Source organism: Rhinopithecus bieti, unplaced genomic scaffold, assembly GCF_001698545.2.
Source record: "Rhinopithecus bieti isolate Rb0 unplaced genomic scaffold, ASM169854v2 scaffold_17861, whole genome shotgun sequence".
In the NCBI taxonomy this organism is placed as follows: domain Eukaryota; kingdom Metazoa; phylum Chordata; class Mammalia; order Primates; family Cercopithecidae; genus Rhinopithecus; species Rhinopithecus bieti.
Window position 1 is genome coordinate 3,622,267 of NW_016809830.1, and position 17,593 is coordinate 3,639,859.

The 17,593-nt window shown below is 44.9% G+C and overlaps 1 protein-coding gene across 2 annotated transcripts in view; it reads left to right on the top strand.

The window, feature by feature from the left end:
• ALPK2 (alpha kinase 2) overlaps nucleotides 1-17,593 on the top strand; it is a 148,391-nt gene that overhangs the window by 79,448 nt on the left and 51,350 nt on the right. For both annotated transcript variants that reach the window (XM_017890519.1, XM_017890520.1), the window contains one exon: nucleotides 10,986-14,373. In XM_017890519.1, the coding sequence (XP_017746008.1) occupies nucleotides 10,986-14,373 (3,388 nt within the window). The remainder of the gene's footprint in view (nucleotides 1-10,985; nucleotides 14,374-17,593) is intronic.

Genomic DNA, 17,593 nt, shown 5'->3' on the forward strand with positions numbered 1-17,593 from the left:
CGCCTATAATCCTAGCTACTTGGGAGGCTGAGGCAGGAGAATCACTTGAACCCGGGTGACAGACGTTGCTGTAAGCCGAGACTGCACCACTGTACTCCAACCTGGGCAACAGAATGAGACTCCGTCTCAAACACACACACACAAACACACACACACACACACACACACACACACACAGAAAAAACAAAAAAAACAAAACAAGAAACCAAACCTGAGGTCCTATCACTATCCTGCTGACTTACTAGAGAAGAGATATAGGATATAAGGAATCGTCAAGCCCCAAACCTGCACTTTCTTGTCATTTTTTGGTAATGAGCATCTGAGGCAGGTGACTGGCTTAATATTTATGTTTATATTCAGATTTTCCAATAGCGAATACCATCACTGCTGTACACTTTGAAGCCCACGCTGAATAGGCAAAGTACTAGTGTAGTAATCGTGACAAGTATTTCCTGCTTCTAAAGTTTACAAGAACTTGCTTTATATAATGTATTATTGTCATTGCAGTGTGGTAATTGCTACTACCTTGGTTTTGCTTTTACTCACAAATTCTAAAAACTATAAAGAGATATAGATTTGAAAATATTCTCCTAAAACCTGACTAAGAATTAATTTTTTCCCCTTATCATTTAGTCTGAAATCTGCAGGAAAGTTTCAGTTTGTGGGACGTAAACAATACCATCCCACTCACCCCAGGCTCATGGTCTACAGCAGAGATTCATTCTGAGGCTCAATGAGCCCTTAACAGGAGATCCATAGGCCCAAGGGGGTCAGAAACTCCCCTGAAATTATGTTCAACATTGTGTGGGTAAAACAAGACTTTCTGGGAAGAAGACATAAGTTTTCTTGGCTCTTCAAAGCAGCCTGTATCTTACAAAGGGCTAAAAAGATTGGAAGCTTAGGCCACTGGTGTTGCATTCTGTGGCTGTGATGATTTTCATTGGCTTGGACTAGATCTGTGAGCCTCTAGGACTCTGCAGGATCAACCATAGGGTCTATATGCCAACACAGTGCAGTCTACCAAAGACACAAGGCACTTAATGCCTAGACGAGGGAGAAGCAAAGAGACCACGGAGGCAGAGGAACTTGGAATCCAGAGAGTGCATGTTCATGGTAAGCTGTTCTCCAGCTCACTGTCTCTTCCCGGCCCCTCTCTGGGGCCCCACTGGCTCATTCTTGGGTTGGTCTACCTATGGTGACATGGTGACATGCTTTATCCTTTTCCCTAACAACTCTTCCAGTTAATAGAGAAGATTAGATCTAGAAGCGTTAGGAGTCCAAGGAAAATCTGATTGCAAGTGAGGGGTGAAGCTTAAGCCCCATTTACTTGGCAGCAGGTCACAGAACACCAAAGCTTTTGGGAAACAAGAGGTATTATCTAACCCTTACTTTACTGTGGAAGAAAGACTCCAAGAGACCTGGTGACTTCTTTAAAGCCACTTCCTGTATAGCAGCAGACCCGGGACCAAACCCCAGTTTTCTGAGACTTAATCATCTTTCCATCACCCTACTCCATTTTCCTCTCACCTCCTCATCCAAGTCCTGGTCTTTTTAGACACAGCAAACAAAAAAACAAAAGACAAAACAAAACCAAAAGCCCCCCAGAGACTATTCAGAAATGCCTAGTGGAATTCAAAAGAAATCATGGGCCTTCATAGTGCCATCTTTTCTTATGTTTGCATAGAGTTGCACTTTATGGAAATTATGGCTCACTCTCTCTCTCTCATCTCCCAGAAATCTCCCATCATCTATGCAGGAAAACACAGATGCATGCAAGAAAAGAAGACAGCTGTTTTTGTGACCCATTTCACATGAGTTTGCCATTACATGGTCCTGTCCTGTGTTGGAATAGTTGGCATATCCCATCCTTTGCAATGTACAACCCAAAATCCTCAAGTCATAAATTTCTATGCCATTTTACCAACATTAACTGCATTAATGTAAGTAAAGCAGTTAGAACAGTAGCTGCCATGTGTTAAAAAGGCTGTAGGGCTTAGCAATTATTACTATTAATAGTAGCATTACTACTTAGCTCACATCACCTGAGATGTACAACAAATTCATACGCTCATGGCTCATGCTCTACTGCCCTTCCACTCGTACCATATCACCAGGCAAAGACTGCCACTGAATGCACAGAGCTCCTAGGAAGGGTGTGAGCCATGGAAATCCAGGCCTCTCCCAGCAGAAGATCAAATCAGTATTTTACAAACTCTATGACTCCCAAGAAATGAAGACAGAATTGTAATACCAGTTGGTTGAGAATTTCTTGTCCCTTAGGAGGGAACGGAACGAAGAAGAGCTGGTCAGATATGGGGGTGTTTAGCATCTATTTCAGGACTGGAGGTTTCAGATGAATAATAAGGAAGGTACAGTCCTCCAATCTATTATGTGTTATTCTAACATTCAAAGCCTTTAAGAGAAGCTTCTTTCTGGGCAATCAGGCAACTCCTAAAAATAAACTCAAGTTCCTGAAATATTCTAGCTTGCCTTTAAGCTTTCTTTGGCTGGGGACCGGGCTATCTATTTTCAGTTTTGCAGCCCCAGGTGGTATGGATTTGATCTATCGAATGACAAACGGCCGAATGACGCTCTGCCTGTTGTGACAGCTCAGCAGATATTTAGGAAAGGTTATCCGTGGGGGAGGCTATAGCAGCCCAGAGTGGCTGGAGAGAGGGGAAGGTCTCATTTAAAGTTTCCTGGAACCACAGGGGAAAATTGATGATGTGTAGACAACTGTTGAAGGACACAGTGCTATTTCTACCTACCTCATCCAGATAAAAGGAAAGAACATTAAAAGAACACTAAAAAAGAGAAAAAGAAGCTGGAGAATGAAAATTATGCATGGTAGGGCATGTTGGCACATGGAAGACTGACCAGCTGAAGCTAGGGACCGAGTGCCTTGGCCCTCCTAGCCCCGGGAGCTTCTGATTAACTTTAGAACTGTGGCCTCTCTCCTTTGACAATCAATCTTCTCATATTTCCCATTCTCCCTACCCCACTCTACTTCAAGTTCACCTTGCCTCAGGCCCTTTGATCCCTCGGCATTTTGACCAGCACCTTGAGCTCCCTTCCAGGGACCACACCCCTTGCTCTACGGGACACTGTTCTTCCAGCTAATCCCTACCAGGAGCTGCCCAGAGCCTCCAGAGGGCTCCAGGGTGACCCTCACCTGGCTTCCCCTTCTTCCCTCAGCCATGTATTTTTGTCTCCTATCCATTAGGCTGCTGAGAAGCTGCAGTTAACAGAATATTTAGCTAGCTAATAGTGGCTTAAAACATAAGGCTCTTTGTTGTTGTTCACAAGAAGTCTGGGGCTAGTGAAAGTCTCTGTGTCATTCCAGTAGCTCGATGATGACTGCAAATCTCCGACTTCCTTCTCTCTTTCTGCTGCACCAGTCATAGTATACTGGCTTTTCATTTTCATGCCCCAGGACTGCAAGATGAGAGCTGCAGCACCAGACATTACATCCTGATTGAAGGAAGAAGGAGGGGATAGGCAAGGTAACCACCATGTCTATAACTTACACAAGGAAAGCAAACCTTCCGCAGAAATCCCTTGGTGGGATTCCTTGAACATCTCATTAGGTAGACTGGCCCCTTTGCCCCATCTAGCTATGTAAGAGGCTAGGAGAGTATGTGGTTTTCCAGCATTCTTAGTTGGAGGTAGCAAGAGACAAGGGGCTTGGGGATACTTTTAAGTTAGTCAGCCAACAATGTCTACCATATCTGCCCAGTCCAATCAGTAGAGAAGTTCCTTAGACTGCATGGAAATGTTCAAGTATCTCAGAATTGATACATATGACATAAGAGTGCAACCTCTGATTTTTGCACTGCAGGAATTTTATCCTTGAAATAGAAGAGGATGATACAGTGACGACCTTCCACACTCTGTCCTGGAGCAGTGCTGTTAGTTAAGTTTCATCCACTTGACTATTAGCACAACTTGTCAAGAATTGTTATCTATCTTTTCCATGTACATCTTGTCTCTTCAACTGGATTATAAGCTATTCGAGGAGAGGGATCTTATCTCATACAAACTTCTATTGTTAGTGGCTCAAATTAGTGTCATGCACTTGGCTGGCATGAAAGACACTCATTAACGATAGAAAGCATAACCTTGAACATCCTGGGGTGCACAAAGAGGAAACACACCTTTCCATTAAATCCATGGCAGACATTCCTAGGAGGTAGAACTTTTGGAAAGGCCAATAAATGAAAATAACATGTTTGTGGAATCAGAGGCATGTTGAATGGGATTTCAATTGAAAACTGCTATTCAAGCATTAAGTTTCCAAGCTTAATACTGCTTTCAAAAAGAGGCTTGGAAATGTTACTAAATTTGGTTTACCCTTTCCCCTCCTGTATTCATTCATCTGCTTATTCATTCAGCAAAATTATCTGAGTCCCTATGTGCTGGGTTCTGGAGACTCAGAAATGAATAACAGAGTTCCTGTTCCTGCCCTTAGACCTTGTAGGGAAGCAGAGAAATTGACAGACAGCCGTGTTGAAATTGACAGACGGCCGTGTTGCACCTAAGAAGGACCTTTGCAGTCTCATATCCAAAATGTTTTGGGAGCTCAGAAGTTCTGGATTTAAATTAGGGGGAGTTTCCAGCCCTTGGTGAGGTGGGATTTGTTCCAACTTATCCAATTGGAGATGCTGCTTTCGAAAGGGCTCTGTAGCCTCAGAAACTTGGCTTTAAATCCTGGCTCTGCCTTTGACTGTGAGACCCTGGGGAGACTTCTCGTTGCCAAACATCATTGACCTCATGTGTCGGTTTTTAATTCATGCCTCTCAGCTCTGAATTCACCCTTCAATATGTGCCCTGTACTAACGAAATTCCATTATTCTTCTTTAAAGTAAGCACAGTGTTACACTTTCTCAGCAGAAGGCACTGGAAGGACACTGCAGGAGGAACAGAATTCCTGTCACTTCAGCATTGGTGGAGTTGGAGAGCCTGTGGTTATCCTGCCCCAGCCATGGGGCCCAGAACGTGGTCATCTGCAACCCTGTAGCCTTAGCGTAGTGATACCCTTTCTGCTGCCCTCTCTCTTTGGAAACCGGAGCCCCATGTGGACCCCAGCTCTTAAAGCCTCCTGCCTGTATCAACACACAGATTGCCTCCACCAATCTCCTGCGTGGCCTACACACAGCCGCCCGAGGCCTGGTGCACACAGCACTTATTCCCTCTGTGTCTTAGTCCATTTTCTTTGCTTGTAACAAAATACTTGAAACTGAGAAATGTATAAAGAAAAGGAACGTATTTCTTACAGTTCTGGAGGCTGACAAGTCCTAGGTAGAGGGCCTGCATCTTGTGGGGGCCTTCTTGCTGTTGGGGACTCTCTGCAGAGTCCCAAGGCAGAGCAGGGCATCACATGGCAAGGGGGCTAAGCATGCTCTGTGCCACCTCAGGCCTCTCTTCCTCTTCTTATGAAGTCACCAGGTCCCCTCCCTTGATAACGTATTAATCCTTTAGCCCATTAATTCATTAATTCATGAATGGATTAATCCCTCCATGAGGGCAGAGCTCCCATGATTCAATCGCCTCTTAAAGGCCCCATCTATCAGTGTTGCCACATGGAGGATTAAGTTTCAATGTGAGTTTTGAGTGGACATTCAACTAGCACTCTGCAAACTCCTGACCCACACCACATGTAGCCCACAAGCTCTGAAAGCCTGAGCCCCTGTGACCACCCATGCCCAGACTCCCCTCCTCACCCACGCCACTGCATGCTGACCACCTACTCCCTGCCTGCACTTGGAAGGGAGGTCTATTGCTTTTCCCAGCAATTCCAGGCCAGCTCTGGTCTGGATGCACCAGTGAACTTCTGTGCTATCTGGTGGCCTAACCATACCTTCTCCAAGTAGGTCTAAACCCCTTCCAACTTTGTTCTTCCTTGGTACTTTCCCTTGCCTACAGTACTATAGACAGTTTCCTTATACCTTATAGCACTCTCCTATCACAGTCAACAATTCTTTATATTGAACTTCTCTTATTTTTTTTTTTTTTTTTTTGAGGCGGAGTCTTGCTCTGTCGCCCAGGCTGGAGTGCAGTGGCCAGATCTCAGCTCACTGCAAGCTCCGCCTCCCGGGTTCCCGCCATTCTCCTGCCTCAGCCTCCCAAGTAGCTGGGACTACAGGCGCCCGCCTCGTCACCCGGCTAGTTTTTTGTATTTTTAGTAGAGACGGGGTTTCACTGTGTTCGCCAGGATGGTCTCGATCTCCTGACCTTGTGATCCGCCCGTCTCGGCCTCCCAAAGTGCTGGGATTACAGGCTTGAGCCACCGCGCCTGGCTGAACTTCTCTTATATAACCTACTGTGTGGTTTCTATGATTGGACCCAGGCTATTCATTCCATCAGTAAAGAAGAGATGATAACATCTTTTTCTCAGATTTATTTTACAGATCAGATGAGAAAACCCTCATAAAGCTCATAGCTCAAGGCTCTGCCTGTCAGAGCTCCCCGACTTCCTCTTTTCCTGAGCTACTGCTGTTTTATCATAGAGAAGAAGGAAAATTAATATCAGTGAGTGAGTGCCTTCTGGGCACCAGGCAATATGCCAGGCACTTGACAAGATGATGGTGCTGACATGCGTGTGGTTAGTCTTAGAGGAGGAAACAGAGGGTCAGAGAAGCTAAAGAGGTTACCTGTGGTCGTGAATGGTATATCCAATTAAGCTGGGCTAGAACCCCTGGTTGCTAGTCCTCCAAGTCCACGCACCACACACAACGGTAGGCTTGCTCCTAGAGCCCCAAACACTCCTTTTTTCACTTGAATGAGTACAATTTCCCTACATAAGGAAATTGTTTCAGCACTCACTCTATGCTGAGAGTAGGTGCACAGCAGGAGAATCATTTGGTAGAGTTCTTTTGTAATGACTTAACTAAGAAATCTCCTCCTAAAAGAAAGATCTGACTCACTGGGAAGGTGTGAGTCTGTGGTTTCCCTTTCTCTGTGAGCTGGCCTCAGGATGAGAACTGAGGAGCCTGCTCTTGGAACCGATGCCGTAAGCAAGTACAAATATGGACTGGGCTGTTAAAGGCTTCACATTAAAAAAAAAAAAAAACCCATGAGTTAAAATCAAATGTATGGAATTGCACATCAGCAGCAGGCCAGTTGTATAGTTCATTGCTTCAACATAACTTCCATAGGCCAACAATCTTTATTATGTTCATTGATGTTTCCCAGCTGCCTAGAACAGTGCCTGGTATAAAGTAGATGGTCACTAAATGTGTGTCAAATGTATGAATTTACATGGTCAAGGATTCAACCAATTTTTTTACACGTGGAGCTTCACTAGGGTATTTTGAAGTAGAATTTTAATTTAAAAGCAAGAGGGGAGATATGGTTTGGATCTGTGTCTCCTCCAAATCTCACACTGAGATGTAATTCCCGATGTTGGAGGTGGGGCCTGGTGGGAGGTGATTGGATGATGTGGGTGGTTTCTCATGAATGGTTTAGCACCATCTCCTGATACTGTTCTTGTGACAATGAGTGAGTTCTTGGTCTGGTTGTTTAAAAGTGTGCAGCACCCCCGCCCCCCGACCCCACTCGCTCTCCCTTGGTCCTGCTTCTGTAGGGTAAGATGCCTGTTCCGGCTCTGCTGTCTGCCATGAGTAAAAGTTCCCTGAGGCCTCTCCAGAAGCAGTTGCCACCATGCTTCCTGTACAGCCTGTGAAACTGTGAGCCAAATAAACCTCTTTTCTTTATAAATTACCCAGTCTCAGGTATTTATAGCAGTGCGAGAACTGACTAATACAAGAGGAAAGGTGGAAATAAATCTTAATGGAATATGATTATTTTGTAAATCAAGGCATGATACTATAATGATCTATTCCAGTGACCAAACTCATCCTAATCAAAACTTACTTGTCCTATGTTTAATTCTCTTCAGATGTCAATCTCTTCTAGGTACCCGCTTATTACTTTGCTGATGTAATAGTAATCAATCATGGAAGAATAAAGGTACCATCCCAGTAAATGTCATAGTAACTTTTTAACTGAAGCCCTTTGGAAAAAATTGCCCAGTGCCTGACAGAGAATTCTGTACATGACAGCTACTCCATAAATGTCTGTTAACACTGATGATACTGTGATAATACCAGGACCTTAAAATAAGGGACTGACATAGGTAGTGGAAATTCAGGCAGGATAGAAAGGCCGGAGAGAGGGGTGGTGGTGTTTTTGATTGGGCGGTCTCTCTACACATTTCACATAATGACCAGAAAGTTCTCTATGTTTTCTGTGCTTAATGACTCAATCTATTTGTGCTATAGCATAACTAAGATATTTTTTTTTTTTTTTTTTTTTTTTTTTTTTTTTTTTTATTGCGATGAGTCTCGCTTATCGGCCAGAGCTGGAGTGGTGCCGATCTCAGCTCACTGCAAGCTCGCCTCCTGGATTCAACACCATTCTCCTGCCTCAGCCTCCCAGTAGCTGGGACTACAGCACCCGCCACCGAACATCGCCCGGCTGATTTTTTGTATTGTCTTCATAGAATCGAGAACGGTTTCCACCGAGTGTAGCCAGGATGGTCCCTCGATCTTCCGGGACCGGATCGTGATCAGCCGACCCATCCGTCTCTGGAACCAATAACGTGCTGGGAATTACAGGCTTGGCCATCCGCAACCTCTACACACAACAAACATCGGAGGAGGCGCCGCATAGCATTCTTAAAAGGTTGAACCAAAATACCAAATGAGAAAAATACTCTATACATGTGTTATAGATATTGAGGTATAGAGAGGGAACCATATGCACAGCAGATTCTTTTTTTAAAAAAAATCTTGTCCCTTATTTCCCAGAAATTATATTTCTTCTTTTTAATAAAGAAGAAAAGGGATATAGAAAGGGAGTAAATATATTTTTATTGCCAGGAACACCAGGATAACCAGTAGTGCTTATGGTTCAAAGTCTCCTTTAAAACAGGGTTGTTGCAAAGTCAGGAGCAGATGAAAGTTCAAACCCTTTCAAGTGTAGGGCTTTAATGGGTGAAGTTGGCTACAGCTGTCTCAACTGGTACATGGTTCATTCATTTATTCGTTCTCTCAACAACACTTTGTAAGCACCTACTGCATGCTAATCACTATAACAGGCTTTCACTAGAACATAGAATGGGAGCTTCCTGTAGAGGAGCATTTGCCTGTCTTGTATCCCCATTATCTAAAACACTCCCTAGTACCCTGGAGGCATTCACCAAATATTTGTTGAAAGGTTAAGTAGTCCTAGCACTTGGGGAGTTTATACTAAATTTCTTTCTTGTTTAGTTAGCATTTTTATGCCCATCAAATATGAGTTAAATTAACCTCAAAGTAGCTTTAAAAGAGAAAATGAGAGATGAATGACTGACAGGCTGTAAGCAGCCTGGGGGAAGTGTGGAAAGAGGTGTGGTTATGCTGTTGTCCTCTTTCCCACGGGCAGTGCTACAGGGATTGACCACAAGGTAGTAAGACTGATTCTCACGTATGATTTGTGAGAATCAGTCTCATGACATTGGAGCTATGAAATGCACATGAACATTTCAGCTCTGTTTTGTCATACGCTGGGAGACAGACTTCATCCCCACCCCTGAACCCCATCCCGCAAAGGTCAGTCATCTGTTCCCTGCACATCTGAATGGGGCTGTCCAAGGCAGGAGTCCTGAGAGCAAAGACTGAGTTGCTTCAGAAATTAGAAGCAATTTTCTTCTCCTTGGCTGGACATAAGTTTTCTTTGTTTTGAAATAATCAATGAGTTAAAAGTTTCACTGCTTCCTTGAACAATATCCAATATCATAGAACATTTATATGGTACCCTGAAAGGCTCAATCCTCAGAATGTGAGAGGTTTCTTTTTCTCTACCTTCCTCTCTTCCTCCCTCCCTCCCCTCTCCCCTTTTCTCAAAACCTAAGCAGTCCTGAATCTTCTATTTCTTATAGAGGTGGTCTGTCTGCCATTGGGCATCTATTTTAAAGTCTGGGATACATTCTGGGATGTTTATAAGCAACTCTAGGAAAGAAATGATTGGCAGTGCTGGTGGCCAATCATAAGTCCATTTATTCATTACAGGTGGGTTCAAAGGCAGCCTTCTTTCTGTTTTTTAGTAACCTTATTATCTTAGTGCATTTCGTGTTGCTATAACATAATACCTGAGATTGGGTAGTTTATCAAGAAATGAGGCCTATTTGGCTCATGATTCTGGTGGCTGGAAAGTTCAACATTAGGCATCTGCATCTGGTGAGGGCCTCAGTCTGCTTCCAACTCACGATAGGAGGCAGAGGGGAGCTGGCATTTTCAGAGATCACATGGACAGAGAGGAAGCAGGGTGGGGGTGGGGATGGTGCCAGACTCTTTTTAACAACCAGGAAGCAATAGACTGAGAACTCGCTCATCCTCCCGCACCCCTGAGGGATGGCATAAATCTATTCATGAGAGATCCACCCCCATAACCCAAACACCTCTCATTAGGCCCCACCTTCAACCCTGAGGATCAAATTTCAACATGAGGTTTGGAGGGGGCAAATATCCAAACCATAGCAATTATTAACCAGCAAGCTGTCATATTTTGGGGACAAAGATTGCTTATTGCTGTTTTGTAAGTACTGTTTATTTCATTTATTATGATCATGTGAGATTCATCTTTCTGGAAAGATGCACACAGCTCTTGTTGTGACTTACTTGATCAAAACAGTTAACATTCAATTTATTTCCATCTCTTTCCTAAGAGAGAAAAAAAATCATTAAATAAATGACGGTTGTCAGGAGGCTTTTTGCTTATAATGATGAATTTGACAAAGGGCCCCCTGGAACATAGAGTTGCTTAAATTTGCAGTTTTCTAGGAAATCTCTAATAGCTAGGGGGAGTTGGGGGATTAATGTTTAGATTTCAATCATTCTTGTCCATTATTACAGTCACTGAGGATTAACACTCTTGGGATTGCAGTTATGCCCTATTGTGGGCTCTCCCATGAACAATGCTATTAATACCACTTTTCATCTTCCTAGGTACAAATTCAGGAAACAGTCAGAGAGAGAATCTCTTGCAGCCAGATGCCAGCTTTCTCAGAGCCTGCTGGGGAGGAGTCCCCATTCACTGGGACCACAACAATTTCCTTCTCAAACTTAGGAGGAGTCCACAAGGAAAATGCATCATTAGCTCAACACTTGGAGGTCAAACCCTGTACCTGTGACCCACAGCAGGAAGAAAAACAAGACAGAGATGGCAACACACCTGACAATTTCAGGGAAGACCTAAAACATGAGCTGAGCACCTCAGAAGCCAATGATGAGAATACGTCCCCAGGTGTGTTCTCAAGGCGTCTCCCCAAGGATGCCCATGCTGACTTCAGGGAGCCTATGGCTGTCTCTGTTGCTTCCCCTGAACCCACAGATACTGTCCTCACCCTGGAAAATGTGTATGATGGGCCAAGGGACAGAGAAGCAGTGTGTGCAATGGAGTGTTTTGAGGCTGGTGACCAAGGAACATGTTTTGATACCATAGATTCTCTTGTTGGGGCACCAGCTGATAAATATTTGCCTCAAGAAATTTGCTCTGTAGACTTGCAACTGGCAGAAGGTCAAAGCAAAGTATCTGATTTATGTTCTCCTAATGGCAAGACACTAGAAGTCCTTTTTCAGACACAAGTATCTGAGACTTCATTGTCTACATACAAAAGTAGCAAGGACGGCGAGTCAGTCATGTCCCCTCTTTTTATCAGTACTTTCACCTTGAACATTTCACACACAGCTAGTGAAGGTGCCACAGAAGAAAATCTAGCCAAGGTAGAGAATTCCACCTGCCCACTGGCCTCCACAGTACATGCTGGCCAGGAGCAGTCAAGCCCCAGCAACTCAGGAGGGCTTGAGGAAACACAGCTCCTTTCTTCTGAGAACAATCCTTTAGTGCAATTTGAAGAAGGAGGTGACAAGAGCCCCAGTCCTAGTGCTGCAGACACCACAGACACCCCAACCAGTTATAGTTCAGTCGTGAGTTTTCCTTGGGAGAAGACATCAACATTAACTGCTAATAATGAGTTTCAAGTGACCAGGGAGACTGAGGACACATCAACTGTTACCATTGCCACCAAAGTCCACCCAGCCAAGTACCTTGCTGTGTCAATTCCTGAGGACAAGCATGCAGGTGGCACTGAGGAGAGGTTCCCTCGTGCATCCCATGAAAACGTTTCCCAATTTCCTTCCCAAGTGCAGTTGGGTCATATTTTAAGTGGTGCTACCACCAAATCTACAAAAGAGCTACTCTGCACAGCACCCAGTGTGCCAGGAGTCCCACACCATGTCCTACAGCTCCCGGAGGGAGAGGATTTCTTCAGTAATTCCCCTCTTCAGGTTGATAACCTGTCTGGAGATAAGAGCCAGACTGTGGAAAGAGCAGACTTTAGGAGCCATGAAGAGAATTTCCAAGAAAGAGGAAGTGAAACGAAGCAGGGGCTCCAGCAGCAGAGTCTGTCCCACCAGGGTTCTCTTTCTGCACCTGATTTCCAAGAAAGTTTGCCTACGACATCTGCTGCACAAGAGGAAATAAACTTGGTGCCCTCGGCCCACTCACCAGCAAGCTCTAGGGAAGGAGCAGGGCAGCGCTCAGTTTGGGGGATGAGGGTCTCCGTGGTGGCTGAAGCTGCTGGGGAAGAAGATAGTCAGGCTCTGAGCAATGTTCCGTCTCTCTCTGATATCATTTTGGAAGAGTCTAAAGAATATAGACCTGGAAATTGGGAGGCAGGCAACAAGCTGAAGATTATAACTCTAGAGGCTTCTGCTTCTGAAATCCGGCCACCAAGACAACTGACAGATTCTGAGAGCAAGCCATCAGACGGTGGTCCCATAATTCCTGACAAGGTCTGGGATGTACCTGAGAGTCTAAAGGCAGATACTGTTGTGCCTGAATTGGCCCCCTCTGAAATAGCAGCATCAGCTCACAGTCCAGAGGATGCTGACTCAGCCCTTGCTGATAGCAGAGAAAGCCATAAAGGCGAAAAGCCTGCCATCAGTGCACACTGGAGAAGTCTTTCTTCCTGGGGTTTCAGCCAACCCAGACTCCTGGAGTCATCCGTGGACCCTGTAGATGGAAAGGAGTTATGTGTCACAGATTCACTGCCAGTGGCTTCTGAAACTGGAGGGAAGGAAAATGTTAACAATGTGAGTCAAGACCAGGAGGAAAAGCAACTCAAGATGGATCACACTACCTTCTTTAAAAAGTTTCTGACCTGCTCTAAAATCCTAGAGTCCTCTGTAGATCCCATTGATGAGACAAGTGTGATAGAGTACACCAGGGCTGGAAAACCAGAGCCCTCTGAATCCACACCAGAGGGCGCCAGAGAAGGGAGTCAATCAAATGACGGAGATGTGGGCCATGGAGCGGAAATCCAGCCTGCCATTTTGCAAGTTCCATGTCTCCAGGGAATCATTCTGACTGAAAATAGAATCAGCAGAAGCCAAGAAGGCAATATGAAGCGGGAGGCTGAACAAAGTCAACCTGATGAGGCAAAAACTACCATTTGGCAAGTCCTGCAACCCAGTGAAGGGGGTGAAAGAATTCCAAGTGGATGTAGCATAGGCCAAATACAAGAAAGCAGTGATGGGAGCTTAGGGGAGGCTGAGCAAAGTAAAAAGGACAAAGCAGAATTGATTTCCCCCACTTCACCTCTTTCTAGCTGTCTTCCAATAATGACTCATGCTTCCCTTGGGGTTGATGCTCACGACTCCACAGGCCAAATTCATGACGTCCCTGAAAATGACTTAGTTGAGCCCAGAAACCATCAGTATGTGTTTCCTGTTTCACAGAAAAGGGGAACTATTGAGAATGAGCGTGGGAAACCTTTACCCTCTTCTCCTCATCTTACCAGGTTGCCTTGTACTTCATCTCCTGAAGGAAATGTCACAAACTTTTTGATAAGCCACAAAATGGAGGAACCTAAAATAGAGGTGCTTCAAACTGGGGAAACCAAACCCCCAAGCTCATCTAGCTTCTCAGCAAAGACCTTGGCATTCATTTCAGGAGAAGATGAGTTAGCGAAAGCCCCTAAGTTACTGCAGGATCCACATCAAAAGGGCACCCTACGCTGTGTGAAAAAGTCCAGGGAGAGGGAGAAGTCACTGGAAGCCCAAGCTGGCAAATCACCAGGGGCCCTCACAGCAGTGACGGGGTCAGAGGAGGTCAAAAGGAAGCCAGAAGCCACAGGCAGTGGACATTTAGCTGAGGGAGTAAAGAAGAAAATTTTGTCCAAAGTGGCAGCCCTGAGGCTGAAACTGGAAGAAAAGGAAAATGCCAGAAAGAACTCAGCCTTTCTCAAAAAGATGCCCAAACTCGAAACATCATTATCACACACAGAAGAGAAACAAGACCCAAAAAAGCCATCTTGCAAAGGAGAAGGAAGAGGTGAGGCTCTGTTACTGTCCATCATTGTTAAAGTTTGGGCTTGTAGACCAGGTATCTAGTTCCTGTGTCCTCTAGGGTCCTTTGCAATTAAGGCCAGTGTCCCCAAGGTGGGCATTGATGCTATGATTGTGGCCAAGTGGCTTCAGCATGTGGCATCAGAATCACCTGGAGGGCTTGTTAAAACCCAGATTGCTCCCCTCCCCCAGTGTGTGAAATTTGCACTCCTAACAAGTTCCCGGGTGATCTATCGGGAGAACCACAATTGAGAACCACTGATAAAGGCTGCCTGTAGGCATGTCTGCTGGAGGGGAATGTGATGAGGGTGCTTTTCCGTTTAATTATCCTCTTTTACAAAATCTATTTAAAAATATAAACAGAGACATTAATCAGTGTAGCTAATTAGTGTAATGAAATAGACCATGCACGAAGACCATGGAAATGAATATTTTGGTACAAATTGGGATTCTCCTCTTTAATCACTGATTTTTCATTAAAAATAGCTTCCTTGAACCTTGGTTTTCTTCCAAATTTGAGTATAACATTTCTTTTCAACTCACCCTTCCCATTTATCTAAATCTGAAGTCCTCTGAGGTCTGTGTTCAAGGTTTCAGACCACTTGAGCCTCAAAAGTTCTTGATCAATCTCTACCTATGATGCTGTTAAAAAAAAAAAAAAAAAGTCCTGAAATTGCAGTTAATTCTACTTTGTCTAAGGAATCATTTCAGTCCCAAATTCCATTTATGGACCAAATTTTAGCGTGTTTTATTTCAGAGCTCTTCTTTCCCTCCCCGCACACCCTGGTAGAAGTCAAGAGAAAATGTTACAGCAAGCTGCAGTGGCCTGTGTGCTCTGGAGCGAAAAGCTATGGATGGCTCTGTTTTATCAGAAGGGAAGAATTTTCTCCTTTCTTATCCTGAGTCCTTAGACTTTGAGGCTGGTGTTTGTTATTCCCATCCCATCAAATGGGTCCTCACCCCTGTTGCAGAAAGGTTTAAAGACAAAACTGCCTTCTGAAGAGTTTGAAAGTATCCAATCAGGTTATTAGTATCTATATTTTAAAACATACTTAAAGAGAATGGCTGGGCATGGTGGCTCACACCTGTAATCCCAGCAATTTGGGAGGCCGAGGCAGGAGGATTGCTTAAGCCCAGGAGTTTGAGACCAGCCTGAGCAACATGGCGAAACCCCATTTCTACCAAAAAATACAAAAAAGTAGCTGGGTATGGTGGCGCATGTCTGTAGTCCCAGCTACTCTGGGGCTGAGGAGGGAGAATCACCTGACCCCAGATAGTCGAGGCTACAGTGAGCTGTGATCACACCACCACACTCCAGCTGCACTCCAGCCTGGGCGACAGAACAAGACCCTGTCTCAAATAAATAAATAAATAAATAAATAAATAAATAAATAAAATTAAATAGAGAGAATGAGGCAATGTTTTAAAGCTCTCAAAAGTGGTTTCAGCCCAGAGGCTGAATAGATTGCCTCTAGGGACCAGCCTCAACCCCCGTGTTTGGGGATGGGGGTTCCTTTGCAGGTAAAGGTAGACAAGCAAAACAACCTTTTTGGAATTCTTGCCCGTGACTATTCAAGTTACCCATGGGTAAGAGGACTGTCCAGATAGGCAGTGTTGAAATCAATCGCTGTCAAAGACTTTGATTTCAGCTGCGGCACAACCTCGCCATTGCACTAAAGGCTCCAAAGACCGAGCATGCAGCCTTCTGGGAGGCACTGGCCTGAGCAAAGCAAGTAGATGCAAGAGCAGCCAGCCTTGTCCTGAGAGGGCCCTGCCGGAGACCACGGGGTAGAGACAACCAAAGACTTTTCCAGGCCAGACCACTGAAGGATTGTTACTCATGCCACCCACAACACAGAGGCCATTAAGAGGCAAAGATTCAGAGTTAGAGATACTAGGCGGTGTTTGGGCCCAGCTGGGGCAAGTTGTATCTTGGTGATTTAGGGTGTAGATTAGGAGTTATATTGCTTGGGTTCAAGTCTGGCCTCTGGCGGTACTTGGGTAGCCCTGGACAAATGCCTTAGCCTCCGGGCGCCTCACTTTCCCCATCTGTAAAATGGGGGTGCTAATAAGACTCCTCTCCGGTATAAAAATGCAAAGCAATTTGAATGGCCTGTGGCCTAACACAGCTCTCATGGTTGTTAGTTACTGTTTTTTTTTATTAGTGTTTTTAAATAAAAAAATGAGGCAATGCTTATGCCCAGTATGCTCATGAAATAAATAAGGAGCTTAGTTCAGACACAAGAGCATTGTGTCTTGAGTTGATACCAACCTAGTATTAGGAGAAAGAGTGGTGCTGGCGTCCATAGCCCCTCCTCTCTGAAGAACTCAGGGCCTCGGCAAGAAGGTAGGAGTCATCTGGTGATGGAGCGGGCGGGGGAGGTTCATCAGAGCTACCCTTGAGTCAGCAGCTAAATGGGAGTCCCAGGCAGGTTTTGCCCACGCTGGGGTAGGTTCTGATCCTGCAGTCCTTTCCCAGCTTCGGAGGAGTTGCCACTGGCCGCCATCCTCTCCCCTCTCGTGCGGGGATTTTCTTTGCAGAGAAAATTAGAAGAACAGGTTTCTAGAACACTGGCACCCCCCTTTTATAAAGGTCACAGCTCCCCGTCCTAACTACAAACCAGTACTAGGTTATTGCACTGGAAGGGCCATCGCCCGACGGGAAATAAATGCTTGACCAACATATTCATCCGTTTATTAAGGACCTTGTTATTTTCCATGGTGACTCTGATAATGAATGCACTGAATATGTATCTAATATGAATCCACCATGGGCACTAATCCATATGAATCAACACAGATGATGATAAGAGACGGGAAAAATGATTCTCTTCCAGCATTTACCTTTTGGAATGGCAGCATTCAGAGGGCCAGCCCTTGACAACACCCTGCTTTTTTCCTGCTTTTTTTTTTTTTTTATTTGAAATGGAGCCTTGCTCTGTCACCAGGCTGGAGCACAGTGACGTGATCTCGGCTCACTGCAACCTCCGCCTCCCGGTTCAAGTGATTCTTCTGCCTCAGCCTCCCGAGTAGCTGGGACTATAGGCGTGCACCACTATGCCCAGCTAATTTTTGTATATTTAGCAGAGACGGGGTTTCACCATGTTGGCCAGGATGGTCTAGATCTCTTGACCTTGTGATCCGCCCGCCTCAGCCTCCCAAAATGAGCCACCATGCGGGTCCTTTTTTTTTTTTTTTTTTTTTTT